This window comes from Necator americanus, chromosome IV, assembly GCF_031761385.1.
Source record: "Necator americanus strain Aroian chromosome IV, whole genome shotgun sequence".
NCBI classification, from domain to species: Eukaryota; Metazoa; Nematoda; class Chromadorea; order Rhabditida; family Ancylostomatidae; genus Necator; species Necator americanus.
The window spans coordinates 4,340,834-4,358,174 of record NC_087374.1 but is presented as its reverse complement, the minus strand read 5'-3'; the positions used below and the strand labels follow the sequence as shown (position 1 = coordinate 4,358,174).

General features: G+C 37.2%; 3 protein-coding genes across 4 annotated transcripts; 2 read left to right on the top strand and 1 right to left on the bottom strand.

Annotated features, from left to right (window-relative positions):
- Positions 1-287: 287 nt before the first annotated feature.
- RB195_000363 (uncharacterized protein) lies at positions 288-1,541 on the top strand (the record flags this gene model as incomplete). 2 transcript variants are annotated; one of them, XM_064196651.1, is made up of 2 exons in its annotated part: positions 288-449; positions 747-1,541. In XM_064196651.1, 2 exons carry the CDS (start codon positions 288-290, stop codon positions 1,539-1,541), a joined length of 957 nt encoding a protein of 318 aa, XP_064052532.1. The 2 variants fall into 2 exon arrangements, with proteins under 2 accessions (XP_064052532.1, XP_013297157.2); XM_013441703.2 differs by lacking the exon at positions 288-449 and having other exon boundaries at positions 798-1,541.
- A 2,342-nt stretch (positions 1,542-3,883) lies between these two features.
- On the bottom strand, positions 3,884-14,204 carry RB195_000362 (uncharacterized protein; the record flags this gene model as incomplete). Its single annotated transcript, XM_064196650.1, has 5 exons — positions 3,884-3,995; positions 6,379-6,541; positions 13,749-13,837; positions 13,894-14,008; positions 14,135-14,204. 5 exons carry the CDS (start codon positions 14,202-14,204, stop codon positions 3,884-3,886), a joined length of 549 nt encoding a protein of 182 aa, XP_064052531.1.
- Positions 14,205-14,292: 88 nt separating this feature from the next.
- On the top strand, positions 14,293-15,210 carry RB195_000361 (uncharacterized protein; the record flags this gene model as incomplete). Its single annotated transcript, XM_064196649.1, has 2 exons — positions 14,293-14,406; positions 14,977-15,210. The coding sequence occupies 2 exons, from the start codon at positions 14,293-14,295 to the stop codon at positions 15,208-15,210; spliced, it is 348 nt and encodes a 115-aa protein (XP_064052530.1).
- Between the last annotated feature and the right edge of the window lie 2,131 nt (positions 15,211-17,341).

Sequence of the window (17,341 nt, the reverse complement as noted above, 5' to 3'; positions counted from 1 at the left end):
ATCAAATGATCCCAACGACGGCAAAGAGGTTAACGACTGGTTACTGGTTACGCACTTGTCGGTCTGTTCGTTGTCTGTTCGTGCTGGCTTCTGCTTTGTCCACGGTGCGGCAGGAAGAATGGCGGTAGTTCCGAGTGGCGGCTTCCACACACACGTTGTTCGGCAGACAAATAGACTTGTGACGAGGGGTGCGGCGTAGACACAACTAGTATAACTAGCCGGTTCTTATATGGACTATATAAGACATTCGTGTCGTTACCATTAACATCCAATCCACCCGACCAGTCATGGATTTGGACGCCCGTATCAAAGCGTATCGTTTTGTCGCCTATGCGGCCGTTACCTTCTCGGTGGTGGCGGTCGTTTCAGTGTTCGTCACCCTGCCCATGGTTTATAATTATGTTCATCATGTGAAACGACAGGTTCACAATGAAGTGAACTTTTGCAAGGTAAAGCTGTTTAAATATAGGATTTCACCTCATTTCATTTCATTTCATTAATTTTTTTTCTACCCCTAATATATGCTCTCAAAGAAAAATTTTCGTAGAAGCTCAATGCCTTTGAAAAATACAAAAATCTGAAAAATTAGTTTTGAAAAAGACTTCGATTTTGCTACTTTCAACAAGAGATTCAAAAGATTTTATTTTATTTTTTTAATGAATTGGACGAGTAGTCATCAAAAATATTCCCCTCCATTACATTACTTTGAAAGTTTCTCTGTGGACCACCTCAGTATAGTAATTCAGGGATCCGCTAAGGATATCTGGACGGAAGTTCACTCACTCAAAGACGTTCCCATGGCGAACAGGACCGCCCGTCAAGCTTACAGTACCGGAGGAGGAGGCGGAGGCGCCGGAGTAGCAGGAGGTGGCGGCGGAGGTAACGGCGGAGGCGGCGGCGGAGGCGGCGGCGGAGGAGGCGGCGGAGGATGTGACGGTTGCTGCCAGCCTGGACCACCTGGAGCTGGAGGTACACCTGGAAAACCAGGTAGACCAGGAAAACCAGGAGCACCAGGAACGCCTGGAAATCCCGGAAAGAGCGCTTCAGCTCCGTGTGAACCAGTTACTCCACCTCCATGCCAACCTTGTCCCGCTGGACCACCTGGACCTCCAGGACCCGCTGGTCCTGCCGGAGGACCTGGACCCGATGGAAACCCTGGAACACCTGCCGGACCCTCGGCACCTGGACCCCCAGGACCTGCTGGTGCACCTGGAGCACCTGGAAACGACGGACAACCTGGAGCACCTGGAGCACCTGGACAGCCTGGAGCGTCCGAAATGGGAGGACCAGGAGAACCGGGACCTGCTGGGCCACCTGGACCAGCTGGTCCAGCTGGAAATGACGGAGCTCCAGGATCTGGCGGCGCTGGTGGACCAGGACCTAAGGGACCTCCTGGACCAGCAGGAAATCCCGGATCTGATGGAAATCCTGGATCACCAGGACCCCCTGGACAACCTGGAGGTGCTGGAGAGAAGGGTATCTGCCCGAAATACTGTGCTATTGATGGTGGAGTATTCTTCGAAGACGGAACACGACGTTAAGAATTTCTTGGTCGTTACAGTAACGTCTGAACAAAAGCTGTCTCAGATTGATGGTCGAAATAAACTAGTTTGTTTGCAGCTAATGTTGTTACGCAAAGAATGAAGGATCCTATTAAAGGATTAGAGCGATACAGTAACAGGAAATTAGCTATTCGTTCGATTTATTTCGACTGCGATCAGTCTATATTCGTACGGTACCACCTCAGATTCGTGGGGTGCCTTTAACTTTAAGATTACTCTAAAAAATGCACTAGAAAAGGTTACAGAATGGTGGAAGTGGAAGGGTCTAAAAACATTGGAAACTGGAAACATCAAGGCGAAAAAGATTCCCTAGAATCACAGAATTCCTCATTTTAATGAAGTTCATTGAAAAATTTGGAAAATCCTTATAATCATACTATGGTAGGGTCAAAACTATACGAAATACGGTGGAATTGCGAAGGGGGTTGCGCTCGAAGCGACGCAGGGAAGCTAACGGTTCGGATCGAGGTGGGACCATCGTGGATTGCAGCGATGAGTGGTGCTAACAAGGGTCCCCTCTCGATCTCAACCGCTATGCTCCACCGCAACGCATCGAGCGCAGACGCTTACGCAACAGCACTAAGGTTCATTTCGTTCTGATCCGACAATACATGGTCACATCACTGTGTTCCCGGGAGAGGGCAATTTTCAGTTTGTCTGAGTTTGAATGGGTTATTTTTGGGCCGCATACTACCACAACGTGTCTTCAACTTATTATTTATTTATTTATTTATTTATTCCACTCATGTTTACATGGAAATACGGAACGAAACACAATTTTTGAGTAAAAGCAGCATGCCATGGAATTGAATGTGAACCTCTGGATGAGTAGATAGGGTTAGAGGTGTTCATGAGTATGAGCGCGATCAGCCGATACACTGCTGACACTTCTCCTAATCGTTGGGAGACTGCGGTGCGTACGCCTACGCGCGCGCATGCAGATGTGGGACGTCATTAGGTGCCTCGTAGGGAGATCCGGCGCAATAGAGCCGTTTCCCACGTAGTTTTTTTTCGATTACAAGGCGGAGCTAATCGTGATCACACTCTTTTTCATGTACTACACTTCTCACCATATTTATTCGTGGCGAGACCGCAACGCCTTCAATTTCATGGTATGCTGCCTTTAAGGGCGAAAATTTAGCTACCTGTATGACACAGGGAGCAGCGATGTGGGCATCAGAACTCATACAAAGAGTTTCGTTCTCCCTCTGTCCAGCACTCGAAACTTTTGGACCTTCGAGTCATCCTAGAACTTTCGAAAAGTGAAAAATCTATTTGTAGATGAAATTTTACGGAAACGCTGTTTTTTGGTGGAAAAAATAAATAAGAAGACTTTTCTGGAACACAAATAGGTCACCAAAATGATACACGAGCAGAATTTTGTGTGGAAATGTTTCCCTCATCTGTCCTCAGTTCTATTTCTTGGAAGATTCCGTTCAACACATCGTCAAACGGGAATCCTTAAAGTTGCCGGCGATTTCTGGCCACTCCTAGTTCCGCATAACAATTTCTGCATCGAAAAACAACATAGAGGTACCGTATCCGTCCAACACGCACCAGGAAGAGCCTTTGTAACGCTATTGGGACCCCTATCCTGGATATTGCACACACATGCATACAATTATTTCTCGCAAAGAACAAATGGACGCAAATTCGCGTGTCGTTTCCGTTTTTTTTCCTTCAGAACTGACTTCAATTTAATCCCTAACTTCACAAATCGATCAATTAATCACACCTGATCAATTAATCGATCTGTGAAGGCGACGAGATCTGTCGACTAAATTTAGGACAAGCGGAGGATTTTGGAGATAGAGGAATTTCTGCACCTGTACTTAGGTTCCAGGGGTACGTAGTTCCCAAATAAAGGATGAAAAAAGACTGTCCGGGGTTAACCAATCAATCAATCAATATTTTTGCGAGCGACAACGCCGATCACTTCGATTCAGAATCTTTTGAGGTATACGAACGCGTGTCCAACCTATACAATGACTTAAATGTTCTGATACAGACAAAATGTATTTTCTCTGTTTTTCGGGGGCAGCGTTTGCATATTTGAATGAATAAATAAATTATGGAGAAAAAAAACACGTGTGTGAAGTCTATTCTCACCATTTATAAGTGCATCAAATCCATAAAAACATAGTAAAATACATAGTTGGGTGATAAAAGGAGGTCTTTACGTAACAAACGAGGCACTTTTCAAAAATATCGCAATAAAATGAAAAAGAAGATAAGAAATGACTAGGAAAAGTATAAAAATAAGAGTACAGTATATTTGTGAGGAAAATGAAATCCTTTTAAAGGTTTTCCTATTCGTTTGGCTACAAAATTACTAGTGCCAATAAGTAGAGCATTAATAAACTACAGTAATCCGAAGAACATACGGATGATTGAACATCTCCATTGCAAAGTGAGCCACGACATGAGCAGACACTGAAATAATAGAAGGATAAGAGGATAAAGTGTATTTGACAGTGATCAATCAATAATCTTGAGATGCGCCACAACGCGATCGCTTCGATCCAGACCCGTTTAGGATCCACCAACGTGTGTCTGGACCATAAAATGAGTTACAGGGCTACCCGATATGTCAAGTCAGTGTTTTATCCTCCCAGACAAGTCTGATGTACCAATTTATTGACCCCGAAAAGATGAAAGACTTGGTTGGCTCGGGAGCGGTTTCGAACCAACGATCGATCGTGCAGTCCGCGTGGAACCGCCTACCGACTGCGCTACCCCTACCCCTCTGAAATAGTTAGGTTATCACAATTAAGGTGTTTATTTATGTTTATAATTATATTCTATTATGTTATAGGTTTATTTATATTTATAACGTTTATGAAGATCCCCACCCGGATCCGAGCAGCAGGTGACACCTGCGGTTGTGCTCGGCGTCGGCCGGCATAGCACTAATGAGGGACACGTGCCAGTACTGATTGATTGCGACAACTGCGAACTATCCGAGACCCCGGCGCTGGCGCCGAGAGATTATCCAAGCAATTGTTATCAATTAATCAGAGATGACTGAGGATGACAGGTGGATTGGACGCCTACATGTTTTACAAATCCAGGAAACATTTTCTTGGTTTAAAAAAGAAACGGGAAAGGTGGAACCGTTGTCATTGTCATACTAAGCTGACAGGTGAACAACAATGAAGATGCTCCCATAGATGCTTTACAGTGCGAGACAAATCCAGGAAAGATTCCATTTGGATAAAAAAGAAACGTGGAAAGTACAACCAATGTCACTGTCATACTCTATACTGACAATTCTATGATTGTGATTGATGGTATGATTGAAATTTCCAACTTTCTTTCAACACAAATACGATGAGGTTCATAAGGAGGAAAGGCTACCTTAGCAGTAGAGTGACATAGTCACTATTTAATCATAAGTTCGTTTTTTTTCCCTCAGCGTCGTGTTTTTTTTCGGAAACGCTAGAATACATAGTGGAAAAAATGGGTTCTAAAACTTCTAAATTTAATCTTAACGTTAAACCTTACGAAAGATAAAATAATTAGAAAGTAGTGAATATAGTTTTTATATTTCAATACTATTACTATTCTTTAAAATAATAAGTATAAACTAATAATTAGAAGATAATAAAATGGTCAGAAAATAAGAATAAATGAGAAAGTAGCGGTAAAAGTAGAACTAAACTGATTTAGGGAATTTGAGGAGGCAAAATTATCTCTTCAAAATATCCCTGCTTTGTTAATATTTGGACATATATGATTTTCATTGTTTTAAATTTAGGGCAGAAGTTTTTTTCTTCTTCATGGATAATTCCGAATAGCGAAGCGAATTTTATTCTAGATAAAAACTATTGAATTCTTAATTACTCATTCTGTTTTGCTTCAATCAGTCTTCTTCTCTACTTTTGTACAAAAAAAAACTAGATAAAAAGGAGAATTTCAGACATAAACTCTTAAATTGGCGGCCTATACGGTACGACGTTCACCTACATAAGAAAAAGTGCCCCTATTTTTCACAGTATGAAAGGAATTGTAGCGCAATAAAAATTTCTAGGATTGGATCGGGTTTTCTAGGATACAGGACACAAAAAAAAGAAAAGACAAGTTTTCACAGTCAAACAAATTATGTATTGCTGGAAAAGTATCGGCAAAAACTTTTTAGCCATTTTCATTTTTTGACTTGAAAACAAGTTGATCTCCACACCAGTCTCTTACATTTTTCTTCCTTCGGACATCATAGCCGGAAAAAAATTGTTGTTTGTTTTTCAAAAACAATTTTATACAAATAGTTATACCAGTACCAAGTTCACTACTCGGAATAATCTATGAGAATAATAATAATAATAATACTATTAACAATAATACATGAGAATAATAATAATAATACTATTTCTGCCACTTTTATTTTATTTATCTCCATTTTTCTATTTTTTCACTATTTTTTAAATTATTTCATTTCCCGTAAAGTTTAACGGTAACGCTAGTTTGTAAATTTTGTTGTAGTGTATATTTTGTAGATATCCGTTACTCCTTTCCCCGTTACATCTAATTTTTTCGAACTCAGAGGGAGGTAGGGGGCATTTTTGAAAGAGTTAAGGGTAATGCTTTCGTGTTCATCATATCGTTGAAAGTAGGCGAAGATTTAGTCGAATGAGTAATGGGCGAAAACCAATACAGGGATTATTGGGCAGGGATTAGTAGAAACAGCAGCCGGAGCGGCAATCCAGAACAAGCGCTATTCATCATGGAAAAGGATTTATTGTGAACATATGTATTTGAGAGGGAAACGGTGAGCGGGAAAACTATGTAGCCGTATACGTAAAAACCTCGAATCCCGAACCTCATGCTACTTTCCTGAGGATGTCCTCTATTAATGAGTTGTGTGAGATTGAACGTATGACAGAATGAATGTGTGGCTAACGCTCCAGCGGATCCGGTACGATTGAATCCCACAAGAAATAACGAGGAATAACAGCCTCGAATGAATCCACGAGCACCGGTACCTGAAATGCACAGAGTGAAAAATTTCTACCTTCTTTTCAACTTGAAGCTATTGGATCCAGTAGTACTAATACTAACAATAATAATAATAATAATAATAATACATGGGAATAATAATAATGCTAGTTTTGCTATTTTTATTTAATTTATTTCTATTTTTCTATTTTTTTAGTATTTTTTAAATTGTTTCATCTCCCGTAAAGTTTAACGGTAACGCTAGTTTGTATATAGTATATGTTGTGTATATATCCGTTACTAGTAGTAGATCCTTAGGATTTTCTTTGTAGGAGATTTTCTTCACTTTCTTTATCTTTCTTTATTTTATTTGTTATTTATTATATTTTTATTTATTTATTTTCCTATTTTATTTTTATTTATTTATTTTCTTTTTTTTATACAGCAATAGTGATCGGATGTTCGATTTTACCGTTCCCAATCCTGAAAAAGGTGAACTCACCAAAATCTCTCCAGAGAATAAAAGATTATAACAACCTCGTGTCCGGCTCAACCAAATAACACAAATATGGTGGTCCACATGAAGTGTGGATTCAATTCAAACAAGAAATATTTTCTTCTATTCAATAATCGAAAAATTCAACATAGGATCTCATAGATCACATTCAAAATTACCCCCTTCAGCTTCATGGCAAACCAATCCAATCTCGTCAGGAAATTTTTGCGAATGTGCGTTTTTTTTTTGCCGCGCCAAATGCTTCCTTTCTCCAGGGCTCTTTTCGCCCAGAGTTTTGTGGTTAAACGTGCAGGCGTTTTGCCGTAGAATCGAATAGACAGCGAGATTCAAAGGATTGAGATCGGGAGAGCTTGATGGCAAGACACCTTTGTCCAGAAATCCGGAAGATTGGTAATGGACAGCGCCTGGATCCACTAACAATACGTTTGCCAATTTTTTTAAAATGTCCTGACTCAGGTAAAAGTGTTCTCTTTTTCTTTTTGCGCTATAAGTATATGTGAATAAATAAATAAAAGTAGAGTGAAAAATTTTCAAAAGCCGTGTAGATTAGGTACGGTAGGATTACGGTAGACGTCTATATACGGAATACAATCGCAAATTGACAGTAAGTTGTATAGAGACATTCGCAATAATTGCGACATTCAGGAAAGATGCCTAGTTCCTGATTTGTTACCGCGTTGGTTTATGGAGAGCTCTCGGATTGTTGTTCATTTGGATGCACATGCTGATGAAATTACGGTACAAATGAGGGTCAAGTGCACTTAGGAGGAATCTACTGTAGAACCGCAACGTCTCCCTCAAGATTCAGATTGGAACATACCAGAACCTTTGGAAGCACCTTATTCTATTAGGTAAATAGGAAAATGATCAAAATAAACACGACGCAGACTTTGTCCTCAACTTTAAAGGTTTTTTAAAAATTTAAATTTTTTAATAATGAAATTTTAAAAGTCCTCTTGCGTCACTAATACTAATCTTTTACTAAGAGCTAATTGAGATTTATTATTATTATTATTATTATTATTATTATTATTAGCTGCTCTTATGTTCTATTATTATTAGCTACTAATAACTATTTGAGATCAATATAATCAAATTGGTACATATATAAAATAGTATCAATATTGATTGATTTATGAATTAGTACTTCTTCTTTTATGCGTTTTTTCATAATCAGTCCTTAATTTTTTTTTCTAACAAAAGAAAAAAGCTCAGAAATCAAGAAAGGAGGAACACAGACGGGAAGAATCCTTGTCCTTGAAGAAAACTCGGTCACTGCGGATTTACTGTGGCTGGAAATTTATGGCTGGCTACAAAAATTATCCCAACAAGATTGTCTGACCTACTGAACTGAATCTGTATCTAAACGTATTGTTCCTGTTTCTTTGTTTTTTCTTTTTTTTCAGCATTTTACTATAATCAGGAGGCTCAACTTACTCCCTCCCACTGTAATCTCCTCGCATACGGTATATTGATTCATATGAGCTGCTGCACTACTTCCCCTGATGGGTAGAAAACACGGTTACGGTAGAATTCACCGCGGTAGAACGGCAGATCGATAAACGCCCATAGCGATTCCACACATACATTTTTTATATCCATACCGATTTTTCTTATTAATTTCTTTCATATTGATTATTTTTATCGATTTTTTATCCACACACACTTTGCTTATATTTTTCCACACATTTTAAAATTTTTTTACAACACAAATTATCAAAATTAGAGCTAAATTTATGTTTATGTAGCCATCATTTTGTTTTTTTACTTATTATTTATGTATTCACAAAAAAAAATTTTTGTTCCTGTGATGAAGAGGCCACGGGTTAAAAAAACTAAAAAAAAAGGAACTCGTTACAAAAAAAAGCGCTTAAGAAAGAATATAGGAAGTATAAATGAAGTATTGAGTAAATTTCTGGATAACAACGTTACATAATTAGCGGTTCGATCGTTTCACTAACCGGTTCGCCTTCTTAATCAGAATTCAAAATCCCCATGTGAACCATAGAGCTGTCCAGAAAAAGGAAAAAAAAATAAAATTATCCTTTGGATTATCTCTACCAAAATTATCAAAATTATCAAAATTTAAGATTATTAATTTAAGATCGAAATTATCAAAATTTAAGATTACAAGATTATCAAAATTATCCTCTGAATTCATTTTTTTTCTTGTTCTTGTAAACGAGGCAATGGTGAAATTTTAGCGGTAACCTGATGCTTCGGAAAAACTTTGTCTTTATCGAGGACCTGGAAATAGTTTCGAGGTTCCTGATACTACGTATTTATATCCCATTGAACTCTTCCTGTCCTCTCTTGCCGATCCTTGATTTTGTACAAATCAATAAATTGAGTACCTGATCTGTGAAGTTTGTAAAATATTTTACCGTAAGGTTATGGATGAACACCTCTTTTTTGCCTTCTTAGTTTTTCTTAATTGTTGCTTTTTTTTCATTTTCCTCCCTGACTTTTCTGGTATCTCTTCTCTGATTATTTCCTTCTCTGATTTTCAGCCTAATTTTGGGGTTCTTTTTTGTTTTCTTTTCTGTTTGTCGTCATATTTCTTAATTCTTACATCTTTTTTTCCCATTTTTCTACCTGACCTCTAGTATCTGCTATCTAACTATTCTCTTTTTTGTCTATATCCTTAGTCAATCCGATTGCTGATCTCTCAGCACGTTCTTCACGTGAAATCTTGTGCACGGGTTTTTTTTCTTGGATTTTTTCAACGTTCTTGAAGAGAATTTCACTGAAGAAGGTGAACTTTTGCAGTTAAGCCAAGCGCTGCTGAGTAATCGGCCACTAATTTCGTTCAGTAACGTCGGAAAATTCTCGTCCGCGAATTCTCGTGCCGGACGGGCAGAAATCAGAGCTCTCAATGAAGGAAATCGAATTGTACTCGGATCGGGCCAATTGGCCGTCGGCATCCTGTCACTCGTCGTCTGTCGCTCCTCAAGCATCGCACCGCCGCCGCCGCCGCCACCAACGCCACCGCCACCACCACCGCCACCACACGCGTCAAACGCGCATTACGGGGGGACATGACTCGGATCGGAACGAATGACAACTGCTCAGGGCTGCTGCTGTTACTCGTTGGATGTGCGCTCAACTCTACAAAAAATTAACAGCGGCGCAGCTAGTATGAATACTGTAGCAGTGATATCATAGATAAAGTCTCTGGTGCTAATCAATCCGCTTGCGACGCCCCTCACTTCGTTTGGGGTTTAGGAGCCTCAATGAGGATTTGCGGGGCTGGCCGATGTATTAAGTCAATGCCAAGTCAATTGATACAATCTCTTAAAAAGCGTAAATTATAAGTATTATTGATCAAGTCGTATTAAAGAATCAAACGTAAACATCTTATATGGCCAACATATCTCGAAGGTTTAACGAAACTTAAGATCCTTGAGTTATGAGAGCTCAGTTGAGACATAAAATTAATTAAGTTGTCAAATGTAGCGCAGTCGGTTAGAGGTTCCGCTGCATGCACGATCGATTAGAGGTTCGAATCCGCCCTAGTGCTCACCAAGCCTTTCATCCCGCCGGGGTCGATAAATTGGTACCAGACTTGTCTGGGAGGATAAAAACACTGACCTGACGCATCGGCTAGGCCCCAGAAGTCATTGTGGAGACCAGTTACACGTTCGTAAACCTCAAATGATTCTGAGTTGAAGTGAACGTGGTGGCGCTGGTCCCAAGCGGATTGATTGACGACAGACACTTTATCCTTTTTATCCTTTATCCATAGGAGGAAATGCATCAAAAGAGATAGCGAAAGTCACTATTTAAGTAGAATCTGGAGTAGAACATCCATATTTATCAAATATTAATCCACTAAACTTCTAGAAATATGGTTTGATCCTGGAGATTCATATCTGTATTCGAGAAAATTTTCTCGATCTTCTAAAATCCTAGCATGAGAATTTTGGATCAACATTTAGTCATGCGGACGACTGACAATCATTGCTGCTATCAGATCACGCAATTAGCTTCGGATCAACTCTACCACTCTGGATCTAATAACCAGTTTTGTTTACATCTGGTATCTCAATGACATCTACTGTTTACATCATCTATCACAATGACAAATTACTAAACTTTGACAATGACAAATTACTAAACTTTGATAATGACAAATTACTAAATTGTCCCCTGCTTTACTGTTCGAAATTCATATAGGTTGTTAGGGAACTTTTTACAAGCCCCTTAATGAAGAATAAATAAAATAAGAGCAGTTCCGGATTTCCCTGTAGGAATCCATTCATGAAAAATGAGTACTTATCGATTGCTGAAGTGTTTATGACGTTCATAATAGTCTGTGAGCTATAAGATTTTCCCATATGGGTTCTTTATCCAGAAATCCAGGCACTATCCAGATATCAGTACTTAAGGATACTGCACAGCGGGTAGATCTCATTCGCCTTGGGTGAAAATCTGTAAGAACGCGGTGGTTCATCATCCCCGGTAGTGGGCGAGCCCAGTCGGTTTGTTTTCCTGTTTGGAATTCCTGAGTAGTGTACTTAGAGGGATATCCAGGCTTGTCAACGAGAAAGGAGGAGTTTTCTGGGATATGCAAGGCATCAAAGAATCTCAAACCATTTCCAGAACTTTGATAAGGACGAGGTTGTTTCAAAAAGTCAGTCTAGCGATAATGTTCCTCCAAAACCTCGTTCGCAGAACAGGAAAACAACAACAAGAGTCATTAAAGATCGAGAACGCATAAGGCTGTGTAAATAGCGTGTTTACCATTTGATCGACGCTATTCCAAGGAATTAGAGGACGAAAATCGGAACAGTGATCGGATTGGATATTGAAGTGAAATATTGAAGATAAGCGAAAATCCTTCATCGTTCTCTGCACAGAACTACACCGTCAAATCCCTCTTCCAATAGATCATTTTCGAAGAATTTCCTGTGATTTAATAAATATATGAAATAATTAATTTGTTATTATTATTTCTTCGAATAATTTGTGGAAAAATAATTAATGTGTGTGGAGTTTGCGCAGACACACACACACACATTGATTTTCGTTGCGTTGGATATTGTGGATGATTTTTCCCATAAAAAAAGAGGTGAAGGTCAGAAAAGATCATGATGGAGGTTCCTTCCAGAAATTATAAAATTGCCTAGGAAAACTTGCTAAAGGCACCGAATCGACGGGATATTTTCATTTTTCAGTGTTTAAAAAAAAATTCTTCTTGAAAATTCTATTCTCGTTTGTGAATTTGGAATGATGGGGGCAGTATGGATCTCAAAGAAAAAAATGTGAAAAAAAAACTGAGATAAGATGTGTATATACGTTAGGAGACCCTAATTCCATCTATAATACTGACCTAAAAATTAACAAAAAAAAAATTGATAAAAAAGCAAAAACAATCCATCTTGCAGGGAAAGAAAAGTTTTTCAAATAAATAAATGTTACATGGTACTAAACTCGTTTTTTAAGCGGAGTTTAATTTAAAAAAAAAACTACTCGAAGAAGCTAATCTCATCCTTTGGTTGCCAGCTAATAAATGTAAATTACTTCCACTTACACTTACATCAAATGGTTAATTTTTTTTTTGTTTATTTTTATTATTTTTAATACATTAAAAGTTAATTATTCACCAAAACCATTGCACATAACTAAACTCATCCAAATATCTGAATTGCTTCATCTTTTATTCATTTGTATTTATTTGTATTATTTTTTATTTTGAAAATTCAAGAGAATTTATATTTTTGTGCATAAAACGTAATTGAATGAAAGTTCCTTTCCTCATGGCCTATAGGAATTTTCTTGAACAGAATACTCCAACTACTATTTTCAAAATTTAGAGAAATTAATGGATTTCGCTCCAAAAAAAATGTTCAGATCGAAACATCCGTTGGTTTGGTTCAATAGCAGAGGTTCGAGAAAATTCTGTTTTTTTTATTAGTCAAACTCATTAACAACCATGAGTGTTTTGAGAAACGAATTGATTGTTTACCCCGGTTTCTTCCCGGTGATTGAAAACAAACAAGAAAATGAATTTTTAAGTGATCTCGTCACATTACTACGGATACAATTAACCAGTAGTTGTGAGGGAAAAAATCGATTGAGTGAATAGCTAAGGAAAAACCACAGATCGGATCAGGGAATATCGATCGAAGGCGAGACCAAAATATTAATTCAGTCAAAAAAAGTCGTCAAAAAGTAAAAATACATACTTCTCCATTAACTCATTCGTTATGAGAAAATATGGAAAAAAATGTTTGTGGAAATATGTCCTTCAAAACTGATCCTTATATTTGAAAAAAATAAAGAACGATAAGTTAGATCGAGTAGGAAGCAAAGAGGAGGAAAGAGGAACGAGTAAAGAAGAGAGAAGGAGAAAAATGAGGAACGAACGAATTACTTTCGAATTATCGATCCCAAAAATTACGGGATACCTTGGAATTTATATCATCAATACCATTAATAAGTATTCCAGTATTTACAGTATTATTTACAGTATTCCAGTATTATTTACAGTATTCAGAGAAGGTGAAAAGACGAGAAGCAAACAAAAACCGAAGCGAACTAATAGGTAATTGCTTTCGAAGTAGTGATCAGAAGATGAGAGAAAAATTTCTTTTCAAGACCATCATTAAATTTCATGTTAGCTGAAGAAGGTGACAGGACGAGGAATAAAATTGAGAGACAGAATTTAGGAGGAAAAAACGAAGAAATAAAAAGAACTGAAGAGAAAAGAAGGAAAAAAATGAAAATCCACTAACCAATTCTCAAATCCTCCACTATTGTAATACAATTCGAGCTGTCCTCACAGTACGCGAACGGTACGTCAACACTACGTCCACGTGGATTTCTAAATCCAAATGGAGAAAAAAATTACAGGGTTTCTTTTTCTGGAAAATTCCAAACCTGCATGCATCGGTGAACGCCCTTGGCTCAACGTAAATCCGTGAATAGCCAGCGAATTGCCATGTAACACCGTAGTATCGTGACATACAACTATAGCATCTATGCCCGCTTGAGCCTAAAACATAAATAAATTAAAATATAAATTAATAAAACATAAATTTTGCCTAAAACGGGTTCAAATCAATGAAACTGGTTGAAGTTCTGGAAATTTCTATGCAAAAAATTCGTATGAGTAGCTCACCTTGACTCGCATATCCAACCACTACATTCTGGACGAGGAAAATAAACAAAACTACTATCCGTGGAAGCATTTTGCATTTTCACCGTTCATCCACGATCACAGAGACGCATCCTTAAGGAAAAAATCAAGGAGGATGTGAAGAAATTCACGGATGTGAAATGGCGGCGGCGGCGGACGTATCCTCGAAGGGCGTGGTCGAGTTCGAGGTTGTGGAGGGTGGCCTCGTCGTCGTTCGAAGAGAAGCAGAGGAAATTAGCAAATCATCGGCACAGGTGCCAGTTATTGTGACAGGAATGTGGACATGAAAATGTTCAGGAATCGATGAGAAAAAAAGCGAACGTTCGTTATCCTGGACACATAATTGTGACACGTCCACGAAAAATGAAAATCACTGCAAATTTCTCCTGTAATCATTTTCTTCAGGCTTTTTTCCGTAAATTTATCCCATAATAATTTTCTTCAGACTTTTCTGTACACGTTTTTTTCTACGTAGACCAAAATTATGATAGCCGATGAGCACTAGAGAGCAATAAAATTTATTTATTTGTTTACTTATTTGATCATAATATTTATTTCCCAGAATATTCTAATTCGTATTTATTCTACCAGAACGAACGCTTCATTATCACGGTAAAGCCTTAAAATTGGTGCACGTAAGAACACTAAAAAAAACGAACTAAGGATTAAAAGGAACAAAACAAAGTGAGGAGAAAAGGAAACAAAACAAAGTGAAGAAACAAACAAAATATGAATCAAGCCTTTCCTCGTGCTCTTTATGTAATTTTACTAGTAAACTGGAATATGATAGTATAAACGGTGCCAACAGTTTCAACTAGCTACAGAACGGTTCTCGAATCGCCATATTATTATTATTACTATCATTATTATTATTATTATTATTATTATTATTATTATTATTAGTATTATTATTATTATTATTATTATTATTATTATTATTATTATTATTATTATTATTATTATTAGTATTATTATTATTATTATTGCTATTATTACTAATATTATTATTATTATTGCTATTGTTATTATTACTGCTATTGCTATTATTATTACTATAATAATAATTATTATTATCACTGCACATTATTACTATTATTATTATTAATATTATTATCATTATTACTGCCGTTATTATTACTATTATTATTATTATTAGTATTATTATTGTTATCATTATTATTACTGTTATTATTAATACTATTATTATTACTATTACTATTATTGTTATTATTATTATTAGTCTTTCCTAGCTGAAAAAAACATACACAGAAAAAAAGCAGAAGAAAATATGTAATTTTTCAAAAAGATTTTAGACGGTAGCACGGACCGCTGAGGTTAGGAAGTACCCAAAATCGAGAACAATCAGAAAAAATTTTCATTGAATTTCCTCACAAAAACACCAATATCACAATGAAAGTGAATAATAGAGAAATTTCTCTCGAAAAAAGTAAGCATCGATGAGCATGAAAAGAACTGACACCAACCGTTCTTCACGAGATTCGAAGCTCCTTCGCTTGTGAAAATTTCTGGAAGCTAACAAACGATACGAGACATGCTAGAAAATGTTGTTGACAACGTTAGTGCGAGTTAGGTCTTATTTGAAAAGTGCGACTCATTCAATATTTTTCTCGAAGCGGTGAGTGGGGGAAAATTTGAAAAGGAACATACGTAGGTGGACGTTCATGTTCGTCATAAATCGTCGTCACTGTACTTCCCTGAGAAGCAACATCAAATATTTTATTTTATTTTTTATTTTATTTTATTTAATTAATTTTTTTATTTAATTTTATCGAATATTTCTTGAAAATTCTTCGGAAACTTGAAATTATTTGGATGTCCTCCTGGAGTCGTCGCTTCAGCAATATTTCCCGGGTGATAAGCTACTTACTGACAATTCTACATATTGAGGGTTGAGGTAAGGCTCGGCAGTTTCGCTTTTTTTCTTCTTTTGCAGCTTTCCTTTTTTCTTTTTTATATCTTGGGAAAAATCCATCGACAGAAAAAAGCACTGATGCTTTTTTTAGCTGTTCTAGCTAGCTTAAGTGAAGCTCTACATATTAATAATAGTAAGGAGTAGAGCTTCTCTGGATTGTAGCTGTATCGCGCGGCTCGAATCCGAACGAGGAGAAGAATGGAACGAGTAGGCCTTCCTCTACATAGCTGTCCTTTAAAATAAGAGATTTTCAAATATTTTCTCCAGAAACGTTGAACGAAAATATTTATAGTAATATTTTTGCCGTGGATTTGCCACGATATTACCGATATTACGGAGGAGGTGGGCACCGCTGGATTATGCCGGAGAATTCCATTTTTCCCACCGCTGCACCGCTAATGAACTACAACTGCGGTGCGAAAGCAGCTACGAATCTCTTATGATTACAGGAATCGAGCGAGCGAGCTAGTAATTGCAAAGTCTCTGGATGTGGTTAAACAATGTCATGGATGATGTGGATTTAATCATTTAGCTTTTCCATTTATTTCCAGGAATTTCCCGCATATGGCTACATAGCTAAAGAACTGTTACAATTCAATGCAACTAAATAAATATAATTAATAAAAAATATAGTGTAATACTAGTAGTAAATAATAATATAAAGTAATAAATAATAATAACTTAATGATTATGTAAAATAAAAATAAATAATCACATAATTATCACGTAATATTTGTCATAAAATAGTAATGGTAAATAAAAAAATGGAAAAAAGAAAATAAAAAATAATAATTTAATAATTATGTAATATAAAGATAAATAATCACATAATTAACGGTCTCGAGGATGTAGTGGTTCATTATTCGTTCGTTCGTCCGTTTCGTATTTTATTCGCATCCTTAATAGAAAAGAACATTTTTTTATAAAAAGAAACAAACAAACAATAACAACATAACCTGACAAATAATCTTGTAGTAATCTCCTAATCTAGTGGTCCTTTAATAACAGAAAAGAGCAAAAAAATGTGATTGGAGCAAAAAGCGATGGAGCGAAATAATGGAGATTAGCTCAGATATATGTAGAGAGAATTCCAACGGCGAAGGACCACAAAGGATACATCCAGAAGAGCACAATAGAAATCTGCAGATGAACGGACGGACGGACGAGCGGACGGTGGTGGTGGTGGTGGAAGATTTCGGTGGTGGTTGTTAGCGCAAACATGAATGATGCATGCGCTGAAGACCTTCACAATGCGT